General features: G+C 44.6%; 1 protein-coding gene across 1 annotated transcript in view; it reads left to right on the top strand.

The window, feature by feature from the left end:
* EVPL (envoplakin) overlaps nt 1–21,922 on the top strand; it is an 81,389-nt gene that overhangs the window by 21,652 nt on the left and 37,815 nt on the right. Inside the window, exons 2-10 of the mRNA XM_060253129.1 lie at nt 7,152–7,254; nt 9,773–9,927; nt 10,131–10,254; nt 12,772–12,897; nt 16,025–16,063; nt 18,503–18,664; nt 19,975–20,082; nt 20,560–20,655; nt 21,648–21,773. Of these exons, the coding sequence (XP_060109112.1) occupies nt 7,152–7,254; nt 9,773–9,927; nt 10,131–10,254; nt 12,772–12,897; nt 16,025–16,063; nt 18,503–18,664; nt 19,975–20,082; nt 20,560–20,655; nt 21,648–21,773 (1,039 nt within the window). The remainder of the gene's footprint in view (nt 1–7,151; nt 7,255–9,772; nt 9,928–10,130; nt 10,255–12,771; nt 12,898–16,024; nt 16,064–18,502; nt 18,665–19,974; nt 20,083–20,559; nt 20,656–21,647; nt 21,774–21,922) is intronic.

Raw genomic sequence — 21,922 nt, 5'->3', positions numbered from 1 at the left:
TTATTCCTGTTTGGTCCTTGCATCTGTTCAAACATCTTCATTATATTCAGGGCTTTTTTTTTTTTGCAGGAATGCACAGGAACACAGTTCCGGCTGCCTCGGTGTCAGGAGGTGTGGCCTAATATGCAAATATGTTCCTTCTGGGCTTTTTCTACAAAAAAAGCCCTGATTATATTGTATGCTAATTTGCTGCTCACCCTCTAACTTTATGTATGGACTGGTAACTTCCATTTTAATGTATCCAAAGAAGTGTGTGTGCACATAAAAGCTTATACGTAGAATAAAATTTTATTGGTCTTAAAGGTGCCACTGGACTTTAACTTTGTTCCACTGCTTCAGATCAATACTGTTCAGGAAGGTGACGGACATTTGTCACTTCCCCATCCTGTGGTGACATACCCCTTGCCAGATCTGTGCCTTCCAAGAGCCGGTCATCCTAGAAAATTATGCAGGGAAAAGAGATGTAAAGATCCTCCCAGTCAACAGTGCTTCCCCAGTCTGATGCTTTTAACTAGAAATAAAATCCAGTTGGTGTCAGTCACAATTTTTCCCATGTCTTCTCTAGTCTGGCCTTTGGAATCCTTTTAGATCACTTTTGAATCTTTAAGACTTAGGGCGTTTTCGCACAGGGCTTACCCCGGAGCGACGTCCCTCTTCACCGCGCATCATCTGCGCGGATTTTGCACCAACTGCTCCGCAGAACCAGGAAGAGCCGCGAAGTGCCGCGGCTTTTGCGTTGCAAATGTAAACCGCCAAAAACCAGTTTACATTTGCGATGCAAAAGCTGCGGCTCTTCGCGGCGCTGCGGAGCAGTTGGTGCGAAATCCGCGCAGACGCTGCGCGGTGAAGAGGGACGTCGCTCCGGGGTAAGCCCTGTGCGAAAACGCCTTTAGATTTTCTTTACTCAGTCTTTGGTTTTCTTTCAGAAGACTGAGAATATTTTAATCTTTCATAAAGCCTTTGGTTATGGTTAATATTAACTTTTAATCCTGACTATTTTATGATAATTTATTATTATCGGTTTGATTTTATTAATTTGTAACCTGCTTCGAGCCCATGTTTTAGAGGAAGGTGGCTACGAAATGTACTAAGTAAAGCTAGGTCATGAATCAGAGAATGGTGTATGTAATGTACTGAGTGACAAGACGTGTGGAAGGCAACATGCTTTATTAGCGAGTACATCACAAGGCAAGGCAACGCGGGCCGGGTCCCGATTATATACATACCCCGGAACAACCCTCAGTCTGGCCAGGTCCAATCCTGGCCAGTTAAACTTCCCGCCACAGATCTTGATTGGCAGAGCGTATTTGCGGAGCTACATCCGGGGACCAGTGGACTTCCACTGGTCACCTCCGTAGCGTCCGCTGTGTTGTAATTTTGGGACTGAAATGCAAGACACAACAGTGTAGACTTTGAAAGTGCAGTTCAACCAGCTGTTACTGCTAAGGCACTCTGCAGCTACTGTGGTGTAGTAGTTAGAAAGATTAGGAGGGTGACCCAGGTTTGAATACCTCTTTTTGTAGGGTTTCCTGCCTACAGGGTGGAGGCTGAAGATCTCCCGGAATTACAACTGATCTTCAGACTACAGCAATGAACCTCCCTGGAGAAAATGGCTGCTTAGGATAGTGAAAATCTTCCCATCCTCAAGGCCATTCTCTGCCCCCTGTATTCAACTTTCCCTCTTTCTTCCCCTGGCAACCTCAGAAATCTTTGGCTCAGTTTAGGGTTGCCAATCCCCAGGTGGGGGAAGGGGTTTGGAGGCCCTCCCTCTGCTTCAGGGTCGTCAGAAAGCGAGGGGAGGGGAGGGAAATGTCTGCTGGGAACTCTGTTATTCCCTATGGAGATTTATTCCCATAGAAAATCATGGAGAATTGATCCGCAGGTATCTGGGGCTCTGGGGGGGCTGTTTTTTGAGGCAGAGGCACCAAATTTTCAATACAGCATCAAGTGCCTCTCCCCAAAATATCCCCCAAGTTTCAAAAAAATTGGACCAGGGGGTCCAATTCTATGAGCCCCCAAAAGAAGGTGCCCCTATCTTTCATTATTTCATATGGAAGGAAGGCATTGAAAAGGTGTGCTGTCCCTTTAAATGTGATGGCCAGAACTCCCTTTGGAGTTCAATTCTGCTTGTCACAGCCTTGATCTTGGCTCCACCCCTAATGTCTCCTGGCTCCACCCCCAAAGTCCCCAGATATTTCTTGAATTGGACTTGGCAACCCTAGCTCAGTTGCATGGTGCTGGCCTACTTCTGGGTGCTGGGCTAGAACTACTGTGGTGGGGAACCTGCAAGGACTTGCTGAGGGTACTGTGCTTTCTCCTGTATTATCCAGGGCTTTTTTTTGTAGCAGGAACTGCTTTGAATATTAGGCCACACACCCCTGATGTAGCCAATCTTCCTGGAGCTTACAAAAGGCCCTGTATTATTATTTATTATTTATTACATTTGACTTATATCCCGCCCTCTCCGCAAGCGGACTCAGGGTGGCTCACAGTATCATTTGCACAGTTAAACTAATAAAATATATAAAACCATAATTTACAATTCACAGTTTAAAAACATATTACAATTTTTAAAACCATTATATAGTGCTGAATCCATACATTATAAGCAGCATTAAAATTCCAAACAGTGATCACCGGCATTCTGTGTGATGTCCGGTGGCAGCCATCTTTTCATCAAGCATCGAAGGCCTGCTTGAGCAACTCGGTCTTACAGGCCCTGCGGAACGCAGACAGATCCCGCAGGGCCCGTACGGCTTCTGGAAGGGCATTCCAAAGCTCTGGTGCTGCCACCGAAAAGGCCCTAGATCTTGTCACGCATAGCCTGGCTTCTTTTGGTCTGGGGACCGAGAGTAGGTTTTTTGCCCCCGACCGCAGTGCTCTCTGGGGGATATATGGAGAAAGGCGGTCCCATAGATATGCAGGTCCCTGACCATAAAGAGCCCTGTACGAAGAGCCCTGGAAGCTCTTGTAGGATTGGCTACATCAGGGGTGTGTGTAGTGCTGCCAAGTTTCCGCCGAGGGCAGGAGATCCCCTGGTTTGGCGGGTCCCTACCTGCCAGCAGAGAGGAGGCCATCAGGGGGATCCTGCCCCTCGAAGAGTCCCGCCGCCATTCGGCACAGGGGGCACAATGACATCACCCGGAAGTTTCCCCCCAAATTGATAGAGTGTCCCCATGCAAAACCATAGAGTTTTCTACAGTTTCCTAGAGCATCCCTGTGCACCATTACTGGCATGATACATCACTTCCAGAAGACATCATTGAAAAAAGTCCCCCGCTGGCAACCAGTGGGGACTAGGTGTGTAGCCAAATATGTAAAGGAGTTCCTGCTACAAAAAAAGCCCTGTGTATCCCCCTCCCTACGCAATTCTCCTTTTTCCCACCTCCTGGCAACCCCCATAACCTCTTTCTGTGCTTTCTGTCACCTTCCCAACCACCCAACTTTTATGTACCCCCCCATCTTCAACTATATTTATCATTTATTCATTTATATTCTGCTTTTCTTCACAGTGGGGACCAAAAGCAGCTTTCATGCTTCTTGTCACCTCCATTTTATCCTCACAACCACCCTGTGAGCTAGCTTAGGCTGTGACTATGTAACTGGCCCAAGGTCACCCAGTGAGCTTCCGTAGCAGAGCGGTGATTAGAACCTTGGTCTCCTCCTGGTCTGAAACTCTAACCACTACGTTACACTGGCATTTGTAGGTTGGTTGCTGTTAAACAACTGCAAGTAGCCAGTCCTGGGTGAAGTTGCATGGTATCAAGTCGCCCAGTGGTTGATCCCAATGTGCTCTCCCTCAAAAGGCAAAATAGCAACGGAAAGGGCCCTGCCCTGACCCTATTTTTAACTGACAGAAACTAAAACTGCAATCCTGGCACTACTGTTGTGGTTGCGTAGCAATGACCACAGAGGGCAATTGTTTCTTAAAGCTACAGATAGTACTTCTGTTATTTTATTTTAGTTTAATTTTTAGTTTTATATCCTGCCCTTTCCCGCAAGCGGGCTCAGGGCAGCTTACAGCAAAATTCAATACAATTACAAATAAATATAATAAAACATCATAAAAACATGCAGCTTAAAAACCTGAGAGTAGAACAACAACATATCAGCAACAGGCTTAGAAAGGCATGGCCACACAGCAGTGTGTAGGCCAACATCTGGCAGCATAACACAGTCACAGCAATGGTAAAAATATTGGGGAGGTTAGTTGGTAACAAGAGGACGCCTGGCGGAAGAGCTCCATCTTGCAGGCCCTGCAAAACTTTGATAAGTCCCGCAGGGCCCGGATCTCTACCGGGAGCTCATTCCACTAGGTAGGGGCCTGGACTGAGAAGGCCCTGGCCCTCGTTGAAGCCAACGGGGCATCCTTAGGACCAGGGACCACAAGAAGATGTTGTGCAGAACCCGGGGGGGGGGGCTCATATGGGGAGAGGCAGTTTTGAAGTTACGCTGGCCCCTGGCCGTATAGGGCCTCAAAGGTAAAGACCAACATCTCGAAGCAGATCCAGTACTCAAGACGTATCCAGTGCAGCTTGCGCAGTACTGAGTGGATCCATGCCTGCACAGGCGTTGAAGTCAACAACCTTGCTGCTGTGTGCTGCACCCACTGGAGTTTCTGGAGCAGGACCAAGGGTAGCTCCAAGTAGAGAGACTCTCTAATCTGGAAGTGACCGTTGCATGAATCACTGTGGCTAGATCGTGGGAGGCAAGATAGGGGACCGACAGCCGAACCCGCTTCAGATGGGAAAAGGCGGTCTTTGCAGTGGTGGCAACCTGGGCCTCCATGGACAAAGAGGCATCCAGGAGTACCCCCAAACTCTGCACCTCTGTCAACAGCACCAGTTGGGTACCGTCGAAGGTGGTACCCAACTGGTGGGTTCAAACTCTTTTAATTGCTGTTTGTTGTTAAGTTATAAGTTGGAGAAAAGTCTTATTGTTCTATGTGCAGCCAAGTTTCCAAATACCTTTATTGGCATAGAAATAAAAAGTACAGCATAGCAAATTTACATGGAGTTTCAGCTATAAAAACCAGTCAAATATCAAGAAGGGGAGCTAGTCCAGTGGGCACCTGTAAGAGAGCCAGTTTGGTGTAATGGTTAAGTGTGCGGACTCTTATCTGGGAGAACCGGGTTTGATTCCCCACTCCTCCACTTGCACCTGCTAGCATGGCCTTGGGTCTGCCATAGCTCTGGCAGAGGTTGTCCTTGAAAGGGCAGCTGCTGTGAGAGCCCTCTCCAGCCCCACCCACCTCCCAGGGTGTCTGTTGTGGGGGAGGAAGGTAAAGGAGATTGTGAGCCGCCCTGAGGCTCTTCGGAGTGGAGGGCGGGATAGAAATCCAATATCTTCTTCATCTTCTTTTGCTCCCTGATTGTTATGCAACTTTGCAACTAGGCTTGTGATATGGGAACATGGGTCAGAGTAGAAAAAAAAACTAACTTCAGTTCAGGTAATCCATAAAATTAGACAGAAGAGGTTTGATTATACAGTCCCGCACTTCCCCGTAAAAATCACAATGAAGTAAGACATGGGCGCCCATTTCAAGGTCCCTTCCATTACATGGGCAGACTCTATCCTGATAAGGGATGTTGGCAAACCTCCCAGACTGTACCGCTGAGGGTAGAACATTGAGTCTTGCTAACATAAAGGAGCGGCGTAACTGGGGTGAAGTAATCTGAGAAAGGTAGGCAGCAGGCAGCCCATGATCTGGGAAGATACCAAATGCTAAAGGGGAACAAGCTTTATGTCCAGAACAAAGGGACTGTTTCTCAATATCTAAGATCCTCTGTTTCAGGATTCTGGATGCCTGCGTTTCACTTAGCATACAGAGGTTGTCCAAGGGTACACCTATGGAATGTATTTTCTTCTAGATCTGACTATACCAATTGGAAATGAAGGAATCTGCTAGTGCAGGGGTGGCCAACAGTAGCTCTCCAGATGTTTTTTGCCTACAACTCCCATCAGCCCCAGCCATTGGCCATGCTGGCTGGGGCTGATGGGAGTTGTAGGCAAAGAACATCTGGAGAGCTACTGTTGGCCACCCCTGCGCTAGCATCATATGGATATAACTAGCAGGGTCTGCCCTAAAGTGTAGGCGTAGCCAAAACTTTATAGTTAGTAGCCATGTCCTGGTCTCAATCAAATGGGTTCCAGTCTCTAGGCACATTGCAGCATAGGTAACACAGCTGGGGACCCCCAAATTCCATTGTAAAAACGCTGCCTGAATTTGCTCAAGTTGGAAATTGAGGGTGCAAACCCAAATGGGGATCCCATATAACAACTGAGAAACTATCAAAGATTTCAGGTTTTCACGGCTGGTAACATCATTAGGGTTTGTAGAATCTTTCGGGATCAAGTGCCGTGTTCTACTGGAGAAAGTTTTCCTTCCAGAAGTTTCGTTCTCAGCTGCGGAGAACATCCTCAGTGGCGTTGCAGCCGGAGCAGGCGCTCAGACCTTCTTGGCTGCCAAGAAGGTCTGAGCGCCTGCTCCGGCTGCAACGCCACTGAGGATGTTCTCCGCAGCCGAGAACGAAACGTCTGGAAGGAAAACTTTCTCCAGTAGAACACGGCACTTGATCCCGAAAGATTCTACAAACCCTAACTGAGAAACTGTTTTAGCATTAAAAACACGAATGGCAGCTGGGACAAATTGGTTGCCGTTCTTGTAAAAAAAGCTAACCACCGCAGACGAACTACACCTTGCTGAGATGACTGCTTGCTTGCGTTGTACTGTCCAGTTATGATTATATTGGAAAAAGACCCCCAAGTATTTGAAAGATTTCACCTGTTCAATATTATTTCCCTTGAGGCACCAGCTTTGTGGTTTCCAGGACTTTGAAAATACTATAATTTTGGATTTTACACAGTTTATAGACAGGAAATTTGTCTTGCAGTATGAAGTAAAAGCGAGTAACAGGCACTTGAGGCCCTTCTGCAAACGTGGCAGTACAACTGCATCGTCAGCGTAGAGCAATAAAGGGATAATGAATGGCCCAAATTTATGCGTAGCCAATGATATTTAAGACTAATAATAGTCCAGTTGGCCTTGATTAAACTGCTACAGTATAAGAGCACAACAATTAATCTGGCCCAAGCATCAAGCAAATGATTTTTATTTCCTCCCCACATGATTTCTATTTTCTTGCCTCTAGGTCCTCAGGCACCAATGACCTGGCTGTGCTCATCTCTCGCATGCAAAGAAATGCAGACCAAGTGGAAAAGGATATTCTTGAAACACAAACCAAGCTCAAACAGGTAAATTTAGGAAGTCAAATAGGACCATACCATGCGGAAGGAACAGTAAGATATTAGAGGAAGCCCAAATTGAAACAATAGGGACCTGGAAATTCTGCTATATCCAGAAGATACACATCATCTTAATTTGGGTCTAGCGTTCTTTTGAAAACAGCTCTGCTAAACTTGACGTAAGAAAGCTAGGCCAGTTTCTAAGGTCTTTATTATGAAAGAAGAGTATTAAAGAGTGAGAGCAAACAATATTCTAAAATGAAGAAACTAAGCTATCCTCGAGAACAATGCTGCCCAATAACCTACAATAACAGGATTCTGCAGACATGAATTTCGCCAGCTGGTCTGATGAACTCATCTTCTCTGAAAACCTCTCATGTTTGTTGATGGGGCCATAAAAAAGAACACCTACTTTTCATAATCTCTCTTTGATCGACACTGTTTCAAGAGCAGTTTAAGATTTCTAGACCGATCTTGGGCTCCATGGGTGGTGTCAGAATTAGCTGGATCAAATCAAAGGTCCATCTACTCTAGTGGTAGCCCACTCAGTACATCTGGGATCCTTTATCTGTTCTCTTTCCTCAGCTTCTGATACTGAGGGACAAACTAATATTCATATTTTTAATAAGCTGGCTATGGGCTCCCTGTAGCCGCACAGCAGCTGCTGGGAATGGCTTTTTAAAAATAAAGGAGAACAAGACCCCAAAGAGGCCCAGAATACTGCCAAGGGTAGGGAGGCACCTGACTTTCCCCAAAGCCATTTTCCTGGGTTGAAACAGTACTGGGGGTAGTTATTTCCATGGAAGGCAGGAGCCCTTCCTCCCTCGTTCTGAACCCACTTGGGCTCTCCTTTATCTATTCCCACAGTTGTTGTGTGGCTGCGGGGAACCCAAGTCATTAAAAACCTGATTGTGTCGTTTGGTCCTGAGCAATGTTCCTTCTAAGCTGTGGAGTCTTGTGAGCAAAAATTCTTCTTTGTGAGTTACTGGCAGGCCTCGGATTCAGCAGGAGCTCACAGGAGCACAGCTCCTGAACCTTTCTGAGGATTCCCTCTCCTCCTCCCCACCTTGTCCGTTGAATAGGAGGTGCAGCTGCATAACAATCCCTGGATGAGCTCCACCACCTGTTTTTCTACAAAGCAAGCCTTGGTTACTGGCATTAAATTTCTGAGCTACTGCATAAATTGCTCTGCAGCTATTTTCCCTGAGCGGAGACAAAAATGTGTGAGCCAGAGGCTAAAAAAACTGTGAACTGGCTCACACTAACTCACCTTAGAGGGAACACTGGTCCTGAGGTAGAATATGGGCGTTGCACTTAAGTATCATGGGGTAATAACTATTGACATAGACCAAGGGTGTTGAAATCTTTTGTTATGAGGGCTGGATCTGATATAAATGAGACCTTGTTGGGCCAGGCCATATCAGGTTGGGCTGGGCCGTGTCAGGCCAGGCCATGTGTATACCTATTTAAGATTAGGCAGTGGAGATATAAACTTTATAAAGGACACAAACTCAATTAATTTTTTAAAAAAACTTAAAATACGCTTAAAACGTTAGCACTCATTGGTCTTAAAAGTACTTTCTTTGTATTTCTTCCATGGGATCCAGGGAACTTGGCAAAGGAAGCTCTGGCTCTTTCCTTCCTTCCTTGGCTCAGTAGCTCTGTTGTGTGATTGAGAGAGCCTGGAAAAACAAGCTCTGCCTTCCCCCGCCCCTTCCTCCCCAAGGGAGGATGCTCAGCCAATGCAGAAAATAGAGGTTTTGCTCTGTAGCTCCTGTGTGATTGAGCAAACCCTGCAAAGCAAGCTGTTCTGCAGAAGGAAGCAAGAGAGAGGGAGAAGGAAGCAGGTGACAGCCAGTTGCTGGGGAGGCTGATAGGAGCCCTTCAGGCCGCATGTTTGACACCTCTGACATACACCTATCCTTCACAAATCAGGGCCATTTCCCATTATTCTGGACTTCCATATTTGGCCATATAAAGGAAACATGCAGTAGGCAGTATGGATTGGCACCATGGACCTAGGGAGGGGGGGGGGTTATACTTTCTCCACAAAACCTGCATTTTTCTGATCATGTTTTTAACTCCCACCCCCTGGGGGTAATGTGCATAATGTGGATACCTGTCTTTTTTTTCTGTCAGGGCATAAAGCAGTCCATAAGGTCATTTCTGACTGGGGAAATGGAGGGAAGAGTTAATCCCCACTCTTCTTAACACCATGGTATTGGCCCAAATCAGGGGGTCCCTTGGCTACTTCTCAGGGCCAAATTACTCAGCTGGCATCCCAATTACAAAGTTTTACTGTTCTGTAACCTTAATTCAAGTTTGTTGGTTTGTTTGTAACCATCTTAAGTGAATAGGTGTCATTGTATTTGCTGGTGATGAATTCTGTGAACACCCTGCTTGAACTTGCAGGCACTGAGAATCTCACAAAAAGTATTAAAATATAATCATGGCCTTCTTTATTTGTATCTTCAGTCTGCCTTATCTGATGGGATTGATTCTCATGCCAATACCTTTTTGACTGCAGGATGCCAGTAACCACCAACAAAACCAGCATTTTGAATTCCAGCAGGAGAACGCCAAAAACCTGAAAGAGGCAGAGACACTACTGAAAGACCTTTTCCTAGATGTAGACAGAGTCAAGCGACTGAAGCATCCTCAGGCCTTGGAAATAGAAAAAGAGTGAGTAGTGGACTGATTGCAGTGGTAGCCCACCTTCTATATCAACTACTGGCTAAAATTAGATATTAAGTAAGTGCATGGAAACACATTTGGGTAGTTGACAAAACAAGTGTTGGGCTCCAGACCTTCAAACATGTCAGTATCTTCAGAGGTTTTTGAAAAGTCTTCCTTTGGAAAAAGTTTCTTTCTTCTTTCTTACAAAGCATCAAGCAACTCCATGGCCGAGTAACATATCAGTGTGCAGAATATCGAAATCTCTATGAAAAGTTCACGGTTCCTGAAGGTGGATCCATGGTGGACTGGGCAAAAATTCTAGAAGAAAAACAGGTAAAAATAAGCTAACTGGATACATTGAACATATGAAGCTGCCTTCTACTGAATCAGACCTTTGGTCCATCAAAGTCAGTATTGTCTTCTCAGACTGGCAGCGGCTCTCCAGGGTCTCAAGCTGAGGTTTTTCACACCTATTTGCCTGGACGCTTTGTTGGAGATGCCAGGGATTGAACCTGGGACCTTCTGCTTACCAAGCAGATGCTCTACCACTGAGCCACCGTCCCTCCCCTTACATTGCTGTTTTCACCAGTAGAAATTGCTGTGAAAGGTCCTGTTTTCCCTCAACACCCATCACCCATTATTCAAAGAGCTCTTCTAAGTCATGTTATATGCATGGACATACTTTGGGAATTTGATTGTGTCAGCAGTTCTCATGATCTAGTGCCATTTTCTTCTGGAGATGCCCCCAAGATTTAAGAATAGTTTTGGGGCTATGAAGGAGGCAGTTTCTGGAATGAGGTCGCCAGAGCCCTTGTGCAGAGTCTACCATGTGGAAGTCTGAACTGGGTCCAGTAATATTTACGTATAGAAAGCTATCTTCTGGAACTCTTCAAATGTGTCATCATATGAATTTATATGCTCTATGTCACAGATTTGCCTGTGGGCAATATCATCTTTTGTGACACATAATTGTCTATTTACTCATCTGTTATCTGAGTTTATGAATGAATTCTTCACTATCAGCAAAACATCTATGTGGATTTCATATTTTTACATGATAAAATGGTCTTGTTTGTCTATTTAAACTGTTTGCATCCCACATTTCAACTTAAAATAAATGTCCAAAGAGGGCTACAATCTTTAAAAATCACACACTCTCTATAAAAACATCATATACATAAAACACCAGAAGTCAGCAGCTTATAAGTATAAGGCAACCAAAATTGCAGCACGCTACAGCCCTTGGGGAATAAGATATTTTTTTAACCTGGAGTGTGAAAAATGTAAATGACCACCAGGCAAACATCCCTGAGGAAATTGTTCCACAGACGTGAGACCGTAACAGAACAGACCCTGGTAAACGGAAGAGTTCACAGCCAACTGTGCTATCTGTATACAGTATATATTTTACAAACCATTCAATGCAATAGCAATGTAATAGCAATAGCAATAGCAATCATCACATTTTTATCACCACTTGAGGGAACTGATAAACAAGCTGATATTTGCAATGTGAAACGGCCCAGTATCTCTATGCAAGCTTGAGAAAGATTTTAAAAGTGCAAACAGGTTACAGGAATCGAAAAGAAGACCTTATTTTTATTGTACCACTGAAGTAAACTTTTCAGGTGCATAATACAGAAGAGCTACAACCTGCATAACTACAAAAGAACGACCGACAAACATTCCCTTTGTCCTAGAATGTCCTCCTCTTCCTTCCTGTTGGGGAGATAGTTACTTTAATTATACTGCTTGTACAGCCAATTTGTTGGGGAGATATTTATGTAGTGTCTTCCTATCTATGTAGTGTCTTTGCTAGATTTATGTTGAAGAGATATTTATGTAGTGTTGTTGCTATATTTACGACCAATATGGTTGTAAATATAAGGCCAAGCAGCGCAGTAATACACGATATTATATAAATCTATAAACTCTGAACGTAACAGACAATAACACATTGTAACCCATCGGGGTGGGGGGGAGATCAGTTCATGTCCCGTTTCAGAAATATATTTTTTCATTTCCTCAACATGAGGGCTTTCAGACTTTTCAGCTCTAGATGGTCAGCTCTCTTACCATGGTGGTCTGCCCTTCCCCTTCTTACTCCTGAGGTTCAAACAGTATGGGGGGAAAAAATACACATACATGCTTGAATACATAAAGCTGCCTTATACTGAGTCAGACCACTAGTCTGTCAAGGTCTGCTCTGGCCAGCAGTGACTGTCCAGGGTCTCAGACAGAAGTATTTCATATAATCTGCTACTTGATTCTTTTAACTGAAGCTCGTAGGATCTTTTGGGTGCAAAGCACGTGGTCTACTATTGAGCCACAGTTCCTACTAATAGCACTTCAGCTATTTGTCTTCCTCTGGAATGGAACTGGTTTTGGGAGGGCCCTGTGCGGAGAGTGCTCAGGGCCTCCGCTGCCCCTCTTACTCCACATTTTCTGGAACTCCATCTGCAACAGCTGACATCACAGCTGTGGAATTCCCTCCCAACTGAAGCTCTTTTGGCTTCATCATTCATCTCCATTTGGTTGAAAATAGCATAGTTCCCGCCAAAAATTTGGGGTAAGAGATAGAAGTTTGTAGTTTTATCAAATTTTGATCTATTCTTTGGAATGGATTAAATGGCTTTATCTGTTGACGCTAAAGTTTCGTGCTATCAGCTGCTTTGTGAACGTTTCTCTAAAAGCAGTAGGATTAAATGGAGGCCAGAGACTAGCAGCCAACATGAGCAGTAGATATGTGCAGTTTACAAAGCTGGAGTTCAGAGGGTCGAATTAGTGCTCTGCCTAGAGCTGAGTCATTCTGAAATGCCTGACGCTTGCTTATTATTGGTTTTGTTCCAGAAACAAGTTAATGCAGGGGAATACGGCCCAGCTTTGCCAGAGCTGGAGAAGCAAATAGCAGAACACAACATCCTTCAGAAAGAGATAGAGGCATACAGCCTCCAGATTAAGAACCTCCATGGGCCGGTAAGATGTCTGCCTGTCCATTCTACATCCCTTCACAATGATCACAGCCCTGTGTAGCTAAACCATGGAGTATGACTAACATAACAACTAGTTTTTTCAGATGTTAGACTCAGCACTGGTTGACTTTTCCAATTTTGGGGTGTTGAGGAATCTCTAGATTAGCATTGCCACAGAATGATGCTGAACAGAATCTGGTAGCTCCAGCAATATGGGAGTTCATGCTAGTTGCAGAAAACTGCTCTCATCAGGGATTTTCCAAATAGTTAAGCCACAACAAAGACCCCAATTTAGGCCAGAGATGGGTATTCATCTAAAGTTTGCACATATCCTACCTTTTGTGGTCAAGAGATGACTTTGGTTCCTGAAGGTGCTCCCAGTGAGATCTTCACGATAAGCCCTTGTTCAGCTGCTATGCTTTTACTTTATGACAGGTGCTCTTCATTTGCCCTGGGATCTCAGCTGCACTATTAGTGAACTCTGAACATAACAACAGCTCATAGATTCAGGCTTAAACATTATTACCTTAGTAAAGTGGAATTTCTAATTAGTAGTGTGGACTAATTAATGACCAAAATCTGCTTTACGCACCTACTGGGTACATTCCTCCTGCATTTATATTGAAAGAAGTCTTACAGTCCCCGGGGGTCCCCAGCCTTTTTGAGCCTGTGGGAATTTAGACACAGGGTGGTAGTTCCAACCACAAAATGGTTGCCACAAGAGGTGGTGTCAAAGAGTGAAGTCATGCATACCTCTAATAGTAACTGTTCAACATTTCAAGTAGAAGCTCTGACCGTTTTCGCACACAGCTTACCACGGGGTCACGTTCCTGTTCTCTCCACAGCGTCCATCGGATTTCCCACTATCTGCGCCGAAGTTCCAGGAAGTGCCGCGGCTTTTGCGTAGCAAATGTAAACAGCTAAAACCCAGTTTACATTTGCTGCGCAAAAGCCGCTGCACTTCCTGTAACTCCGGCGCAGATAATGGGAAATCCGACAGACGCTGCGGAGAGAACAGGAATGTGACTGCGTTGTAAGCTGTGTGCGAAAACGGTCTCTGTTTAACAGGATGCATTTTATTTAAAAACATTGGGCGTTTTCCCACAGAGCTTACCTCGGAGCGACGTCCCTCTTCACCGCGCAGCGTCTGCACGGATTTCCCACCAACTGCTGCGCACAACCAGGAAGTGCCGGACCTTTTGCGTCGCAGATGTAAACCGCTAAAAACCAGTTTATGTTAGCGACGCAAAAGCTGCGGCTCTTCCTGGTTATGCGGAGCAGTTGGTGGGAAATCCGCGCAGACGCTGTGTGGTGAAGAGGGACGTCGCTCCGAGGTAAGCTCTGTGGGAAAACGCCCATTGTGTTGTATACACACAATTTATCTTCCGTTGCACAGTGAAGATCCTTGTGCTGGTTGCAGGTGGCGTTAAAGCAACTTTTAAAAAATCTTTACCACTGATCATATCCCCAGGGGGCAACCAGAATCCCTGCTTGGCAAAAACCCCACCTGATCCCCACTCACTTTCTAAAAATGCTTGGGGATGGCCAGAAAAGGTGTCTGCAAGCACCACAGTGCCCACAGGCACCATATTGGGGAACTCTGAAAGGCGGTCATGGTTCTAAACCATGACTAAACATAGTCTGTCACTGTGGCGAGAGGCGAAATGGAACATAAGAACGTAAGAGAAGCCATGTTGGATCAGGCCAGTGGCCCATCCAGTCCAACACTCTGTGTCACATAAGAACAGAAGAGAAACCATGTTGGGTCAGACCAATGACCCATCCAGTCCAACACTCTGTGTCACATAAGAACATAAGAGAAGCCATGTTGGATCAGGCCAATGGCCCATCCAGTCCAACACTCTGTGTCACATAAGAACAGAAGAGAAACCATGTTGGGTCAGGCCAATGGCCCATCCAGTCCAACACTCTGTGTCACATAAGAGAAGCCATGTTGGGTCAGGCCAATGGCCCATCCAGTCCAACACTCTGTGTCACATAAGAGAAGCCATGTTGGATCAGGCTAATGGCCCATCCAGTCCAACACTCTGTGTCACATAAGAGAAGCCATGTTGGGTCAGGCCAATGGCCCATCCAGTCCCACACTTTGTGTCACATAAGAACATAAGAGAAGCCATGTTGGATCAGACCAATGGCCCATCCAGTCCAACACTCTGTATCACACAGTGGCCAAATATATATATATATACACACACACACTGTGGCTAATAGCCACTGATGGACCTCTGCTCCATATTTTTATCATCTCTTTTCCCCATCCCTCCTTTCCTTGGAAGCAGCAAGCCGAAAAACTACTTCCTGGCTTTCAACAAAGCATAGTTTGTCATAAAACCTGAATCTGCAAACCATGTTTTGTATCCGAATCATGCCAAGGAAACAAAAAATTTGTTTCATGGCTATTGAAAGCCTTTAATTAGTCTGCATAGAGTACCAGTTATTAGGAGAATGGTGGATGTATAGATGTCGTAAATAAACAAATACATTGTCAACAGGCTACCTGTGCAGGCCTATGCACAGTGCTATCTCAATACTTAGCCCACTGATTTAAGTGGGTTGCCTGCAGTAACTCTGCATAGGATTACACTGTGAATGAGCTTTTCCTGAGTATGCTTTTGGTAAGAGTCATAGAACTTTGATTCATTATATTTAATTTCAGTAGAATAGAAACCTCATATATTCTCATTTATTCATATCAACATTTATATTTCCTAGTGTGATTTATGTACCTCTCATATTCCTACACATAATTTTTTGTACATTTGATTAAATTGCTTTTGAATAAAGTTTTAAACTATAGCACTGAGAGCCAAACTAGATGTTAAGGGACCTATGGGTCAAACTCATGGGTGCTGAAACCAGATAATGAGTGTCAGATCAGTGTGGATCAAAACTAGCTCAAGGGAGAATCACTAAACAGATCAGAAGAAACCCTTAATAATCAAAGCTACGTAAAATATATCGTCACATGCCTTCCTACTATATACAAACCAGACTCTGAGTAGTATTTGCAGTAACACAAGGTCTGTTGCTAAGCGCATTCAGTAACATTGGTTAAAAATTGGGTCAAATATTTTATGCCCCATCTCTCTCTTTTCTCTAAAAACAAATAGGAAGCAGAGGAGTTGAAGAACCCGCACAAGAACTTACTAGTAAGAATCTTTTTTCAGTGTGATTTACCTTCCTATTTATTTCCATTAATTGACTGATTGATTCGCAATACTCATCCATTTTTAGGTTTTATATGGGTGGAATAGCAAAGTGCTCTTAGTCTAGATTTCAGATGAGTGGATTCCTTATGGACTGTTTGGATGGAAGAGGGGAAAAAACCCCATTGGTATAATACATAGACTGCCCTGGGATTTGCATCAAAATGTCAGCACTCCTGCACAGTGGTTTTGTCTATCCCCTATCCTCTGCTTCCAGCAAAGAGTTCCAGCAAGTGGACTCTAATCTAGAGAACTGGGTTGATTTCCCACTCCTCCAGGTGCAGCTGCTGGATGGTCTTGGGGCAGCCACAGAGCTGTTCTCTCAAGATCAGCTCTCTCAGAGTTCTCTCAGCCCCACCTACTTCACAGGGTGTCTGTTGTGGGGAGGGGAAGGGAAGGAGATTGTAACCCACTCTGAGTGAAGGGCAGGGTATAAATCCAGTCTCCTCCTTCTCCATTTTATCTCCACAACAGCTCTAGAAATTGTTAGGCTAGAGAGACTGACTGACTCACTCAGTGAGTTTTTAATACTGTGTGGGAATTTAAACCCAAGTCATTCTGTTCAAACTCCAGCACTCTTAACTGCTTCTCACCACACTGGCTCTCCAGTTCTGGAACTTCTGGGTCTGGCAACTGCACTTCACCTGACTTACTAGGCCACGTGGCTTATTGCAGGGGTGGCCAATGGTAGCTCTCCAGATGTTTTTTGCCTACAACTCCCATCAGCCCCAACCATTAGCCATATATGGGGGTTGTAGGCAAAAAACATCTGGAGAGCTACCATTGGCCACCCCTGAAATAAGCCACGTGGCCTAGTAAGTCATACACACACACACACACACACACACACACACACACATATATATATATATATATATATATATATATATATATATATATATATATATATATATATATATATAAGCTCTCAGTACCTTATCATATATGAACTTCTCAGATCTGGATTCAGTGAGGGTGCTTTTCCTGAGTATGCTTTTGGTAAGAGTCTTAGAACTTTGATTCATTATATTTAATTTCAGTAGAATAGAAACCTCATATATTCTCATTTATTCATATCAACATTTATATTTCCTGCCATTTAAAAATGTCGTGAATGTAAGGCAGTAAGACAGGAACAGGGGATCTTGTTCCCCTGCCCTGTGCACCTTTTCAAGTGCTGAAGCAGCACCCCACACACAAGATGGCTGCTTCAGCACCTGAAAGGCACTGTGTGTGGGGGGGGTGGGGGGTGGGATAAGGCTGTCTGTTCTTGCTGTGCTGCGGCCAGGTTCATACCATTTTTAAATGGCTGAATTAATCTCTAAAATGGTGCCTAGTTTGGCCCTGAGTGATCATTGGCTAGGAAGACTGCGGCCAATTCCACACTAGACCATTAATCCTGGTTCAGCCCTGTTCCCAAACTGATTCTCTACACTAGAAGCATAGAGTTGGTTTCTATGATTGGTCTAGATCAGGGGTGGCCAAACTGTGGCTCAGGAGCCACATGTGGCTCTTTCACACATATTGTATGGCTCTTGAAGTCCCACCACCCTGTCACTCAGCTTGGAGAAGGCATTTCTCTCTTTAAATCACTTCTCCAAGCCAAGCCAGCCGGTGGTTTGGAGAACACATTTAAAGTTAAAGTTGCTTTCTTTCCACCTCTCCATCCCTCCCCTTCCCCATCTATCTATCTATCTTCCTTCCTTCCTGTCTTGCAGCTCTTAGACATCTGACATTCATGTCTTGAGACTCTCAGGCATCTGACGTTTATTCTTTGTGGCTCTTACGTTAACCAAGTTTGGCCACCCCTGGTCTAGATTTTCACATTAGTTCTGGAAAAAATAAATTTCTAAGGGCGTTTTCGCACTGACCTTAATCGGCAGCGACGTCCCTCTTCACCGCGCAGCGTCTGCACGGTTTTCGCACTAATTGCTGCGGAGCACCCGGAAGAGCCGCAAAGTCCCGCGGCTTTTGCGTCGCAAATGTAAACCGCGTTTTGGCTCTGCAGCAATTGGTGCGAAATCTGCGCAGACCCTGCGCGGTGAAGAGGGACGTCGCTGCCGATTAAGGTCGGTGCGAAAACGCCCTAATTTTCCTTTACAATCAGAAGCTTGAGACCTGTAAATGATGATTGTCAGAAGGAGCATTCACATACCACACAAACGACTATGGATTAGTGGCTTGTATGTTGCTGAAATTCAATCAAAGCGATAACTTAAGTTTCCATGTGGTTGTTTTGTTTGTTTTTTGTAATATGCCCTCACAAGTGGGTCTGTTAGAATAGGATTAGATGGAGAAAAATTATAAAGCATTGACTACCTGAAAAGAATAGAAATTATGGATAGTGACTAGGACACTGAAATGTTTTCTCCAATCTGACAGAAAGCCTCTATTTGGAGAGGCCAGAGTTTGCGCAGCCTCCATAACCATCTACAAGGTTGCATTAAGGAGCTGGGTTATCTCACAGAGAAGCAAAGCAAGATCTTGACACAGGACTGGAGTGATCAAATGATTGACCCCCAAGCAGTACGGCGTGAATATGAGGTAAGCCGTACCATAAAGGCTGGTGGGTATGAATGAAATTCATTTGTTGTAACTGTGAGGATAACAATTCCGATAAACAACTTAGATGCCTTCCATATTCTAAGGAGACTTACGAAGATCAAAGTTTCAACCTGCAGGCCGTAATGCATAGATCAGTAAGGGTTGTTTAAGAACCGGTATTGAGAACTACCTACTAAACAGACAGCAATTGGACTTCTCGTTGCTGCCGCTGTCTTTGATCTCAGCTATGCAAACTCCATTCTGATCTGACCACACTTGTAAAGAGAGCTGAAGGATATTGCACTGAGCTCTCAAGAGGACATCGCACTGAGCTCTAGCTTAGGGTTGCCAATCCCCAGGTGGGGGCAGGGGATCCCCCGGTTTGGAGGCCCTTCCCCCGCTTCAGGGTTGTCAGAAAGCAGGGGGAGGGGAGGGAAATGTCTTCTGGGAACCCTGTTATTCCCTATGGAGATTTATTCCCATAGAAAATCATGGAGAATTGATCAGTGGGTTTCTGGGGCTCTGAGGGAGCTGTTTTGGGGGGTAGAGGCACCAAATTTTCAGTATAGCACCTAATGCCTCTCTCCAAAATACCCACCAAGTTTCAAAAAGATTGGACCAGGGGGTCCAATTCTATGAGCCCCAAAAGAAGGTGCCCCTATCCTTCATTATTTCCTATGGAAGGAAGGAATTGAAAAGGTGTGCCATCCCTTTAAATTTGATGGCCAGAACTCCCTTTGGAGTTCAATTATGCTTGTCACAGCCTTGATCTTGGCTCCACCCCTAAAGTCTCCTGGCTCCACCCCCAAAGTCCCCAGATATTTCTTGAATTGGACTTGGCAACCCTACCCTAGCTACTTAAGGCTATCAGAAATAAGTGGCATTTCTACTTATTATGGCTCAGCTATATTTAAAATGAGTGTGGATCCTGGAGAGCATCACTGTTCTGACCACATACACTCCTTAGTACTCTCACTTTTTATAAACACAGACATCCTCCCAGGAAAAAAGGGGCAGGCAAAACGAAGTGGGGAGACCACGGGCAGCTGCATTAACTTCATATTTCTAGGGATATGTGACTGTGTACTCACGTTGCCATTTCCCACTCTTTCTATGTTGCCATTTCCTATAAACATCCCAAGCAGTGTTACTTCAGAAAGGTTAATCCTAATACTAACATAATTGGCAGCCTTCATAGCAATTAGAGTTAGCGCTTTCTCACACCCACTCCCATCAAAATAGGTGCTTTCAATATTGTACTCTCAGCATTTGGAGCCTCTGCTATAGAAGTTCTTTCTTCTTCATTGCAGGACTTCAAGACTAATGAACTCCTTGATCAGGAAACATATGTAAATACACTCCAGGATGATGGCGAGAGGATGATTGAACTGAAGCATCCAGCAGTACACCCGATTCAGGTATGTGAAGCATTTTAAACTCCACCTGTCCTCAGATCTCAGAAAAAGGTAGAGAAAGGGCCACTTTCATCCATAATGTGAGAACTTCTCCTGAGTCTCTGCTTTATGCGTCCAGTGACGGAAGCAAGATGAGTAGGCAAGTGGAGGTGTTTTTTACCATTAATTGTACTCAGACTATGAAACACACCCCATGCACATTTCCCTGACTTCCTTATCTTCATATGTTAGGTTAAGATGTTTCTGTAATTAAAAGAAAGTTCTGCTAATAGTGTAATCATGGATAGCTTTAAATGATTTCAGACTCAGTCTCTTGGGGATATACAACATGCTTTTATTGCTGAAAAATAGCTGCAAAGGGGGGGGGGGTCCAGTTTGGATTTGAACTCATTCCCGTGTCACCACTGTCTGCTGCTAATGGCAACTGAAGGCACACAGCTGGCAGGGATAAAAATAAGAATATTTTCCTCTTTGATGCAGGCTCATCAGGAAGCTCTGAAGACTGAATGGCAGAATTTCCTCACCTTGTGTATCTGCCAGGAGAACCATTTGAAGAACATAGAGAACTACAGAAAGGTAAATTGTATTGGGGGAGGAAGGAGGATTCTGTGTGATAACACAGTGGGATCCAGAGGACCTCAAATCTTTATTTTAACATCAGATTTTTTTAGCCACTGAGCCAGTTTGGTGTAGTGGTTAAGTGTGCAGACTCTTATCTGGGAGAACCGGGTTTGATTCCCCACTCCTCCACTTGCACATGCTGGAATGGCCTTGGGTCAGCCATAGCTCTGGCAGAGGTTGTCCTTGAAAGGGCAGCTGCTGTGAGAGCCCTCTCCAGCCCCACCCACCTCACAGGGTGTCCGTTGTGGGGGAGGAAGGTAAAGGAGTTTGTGAGCCGCTCTGAGACTCTTCGTAGTGGAGGGAGGGATATAAATCCAATATCTTCTTCTTCTTCTTTGGTGTAGAAATGATTTTAAACATGTAGGAACTTTCTGATAAACTCTTAAAGGGCCAAACCAAAGTTGTATGAAATTTAACAGTGAGAGAGTATTGCATGTGCTCTGTTTTGGTCCATGCACTCCTGTCTCATCATATGTCTCATGTATCGCTCCTCATACGTAAAAAACTGTTTTAGAGACAAATTGTATAGTTTAGAGTCACTGAGCTGTGAGGACGGTGTTAAGGCATATCCTTGGCATACTTTAGGACAAAATCGAAAAGTCCCACACCCACATATGCATGCACACATCTACACATACCATAAATAACAGAACAGTCCCATGGTAGCATTTCTCCTGGAGTAACATGTTCCAAGCTACTCATGCAGGTTCCAGGCCACCCAATGTGCAGCTCAGAGAAAACTTGATTGGGGCTAGCATGGTGCCCTGAAGCTTTCAGGAACATAATAGGCTACAACTGTAGCTTCAGTCCTTGAAAAGGCACCTTTGTGAAAACACACTCAATTGAGCTATTTATTCAGAGTGATTTGGTACAATAAAACAGAAGGTATAGCCATGATTAATCATCTTCATCTTTTTTTGTGGGGGGGGCCTCTGTTTTTATTCTAGTTCTATGACGACACTGATGCTGTGAGCCAGTTGCTTAAAAAGCTGAATGATGATCTTGATACAAAATACAGCAAGTTCAACACAGACAGCCCAGGGGTGGTGTCTGATTTAGTCCATCAGCTGGAGGTGAGAACCACAAGACTGAACTGAGGGACTTCAGCAAGCTCTTATTTGTTTATTGTCTTGCTTCATTTGGCAAGCTTTCCTGGATTATTGTGATGCCTGAACCCAAGTATTTATATGTACGGCGGCATCTAAATTCAGTAACATGCAGC

Source organism: Heteronotia binoei, chromosome 13 (assembly GCF_032191835.1).
Source record: "Heteronotia binoei isolate CCM8104 ecotype False Entrance Well chromosome 13, APGP_CSIRO_Hbin_v1, whole genome shotgun sequence".
Classification (NCBI taxonomy): Eukaryota; Metazoa; Chordata; class Lepidosauria; order Squamata; family Gekkonidae; genus Heteronotia; species Heteronotia binoei.
Note: the sequence above shows the minus strand (reverse complement) of the source record. Positions and strands in the feature narration are given on the sequence as shown.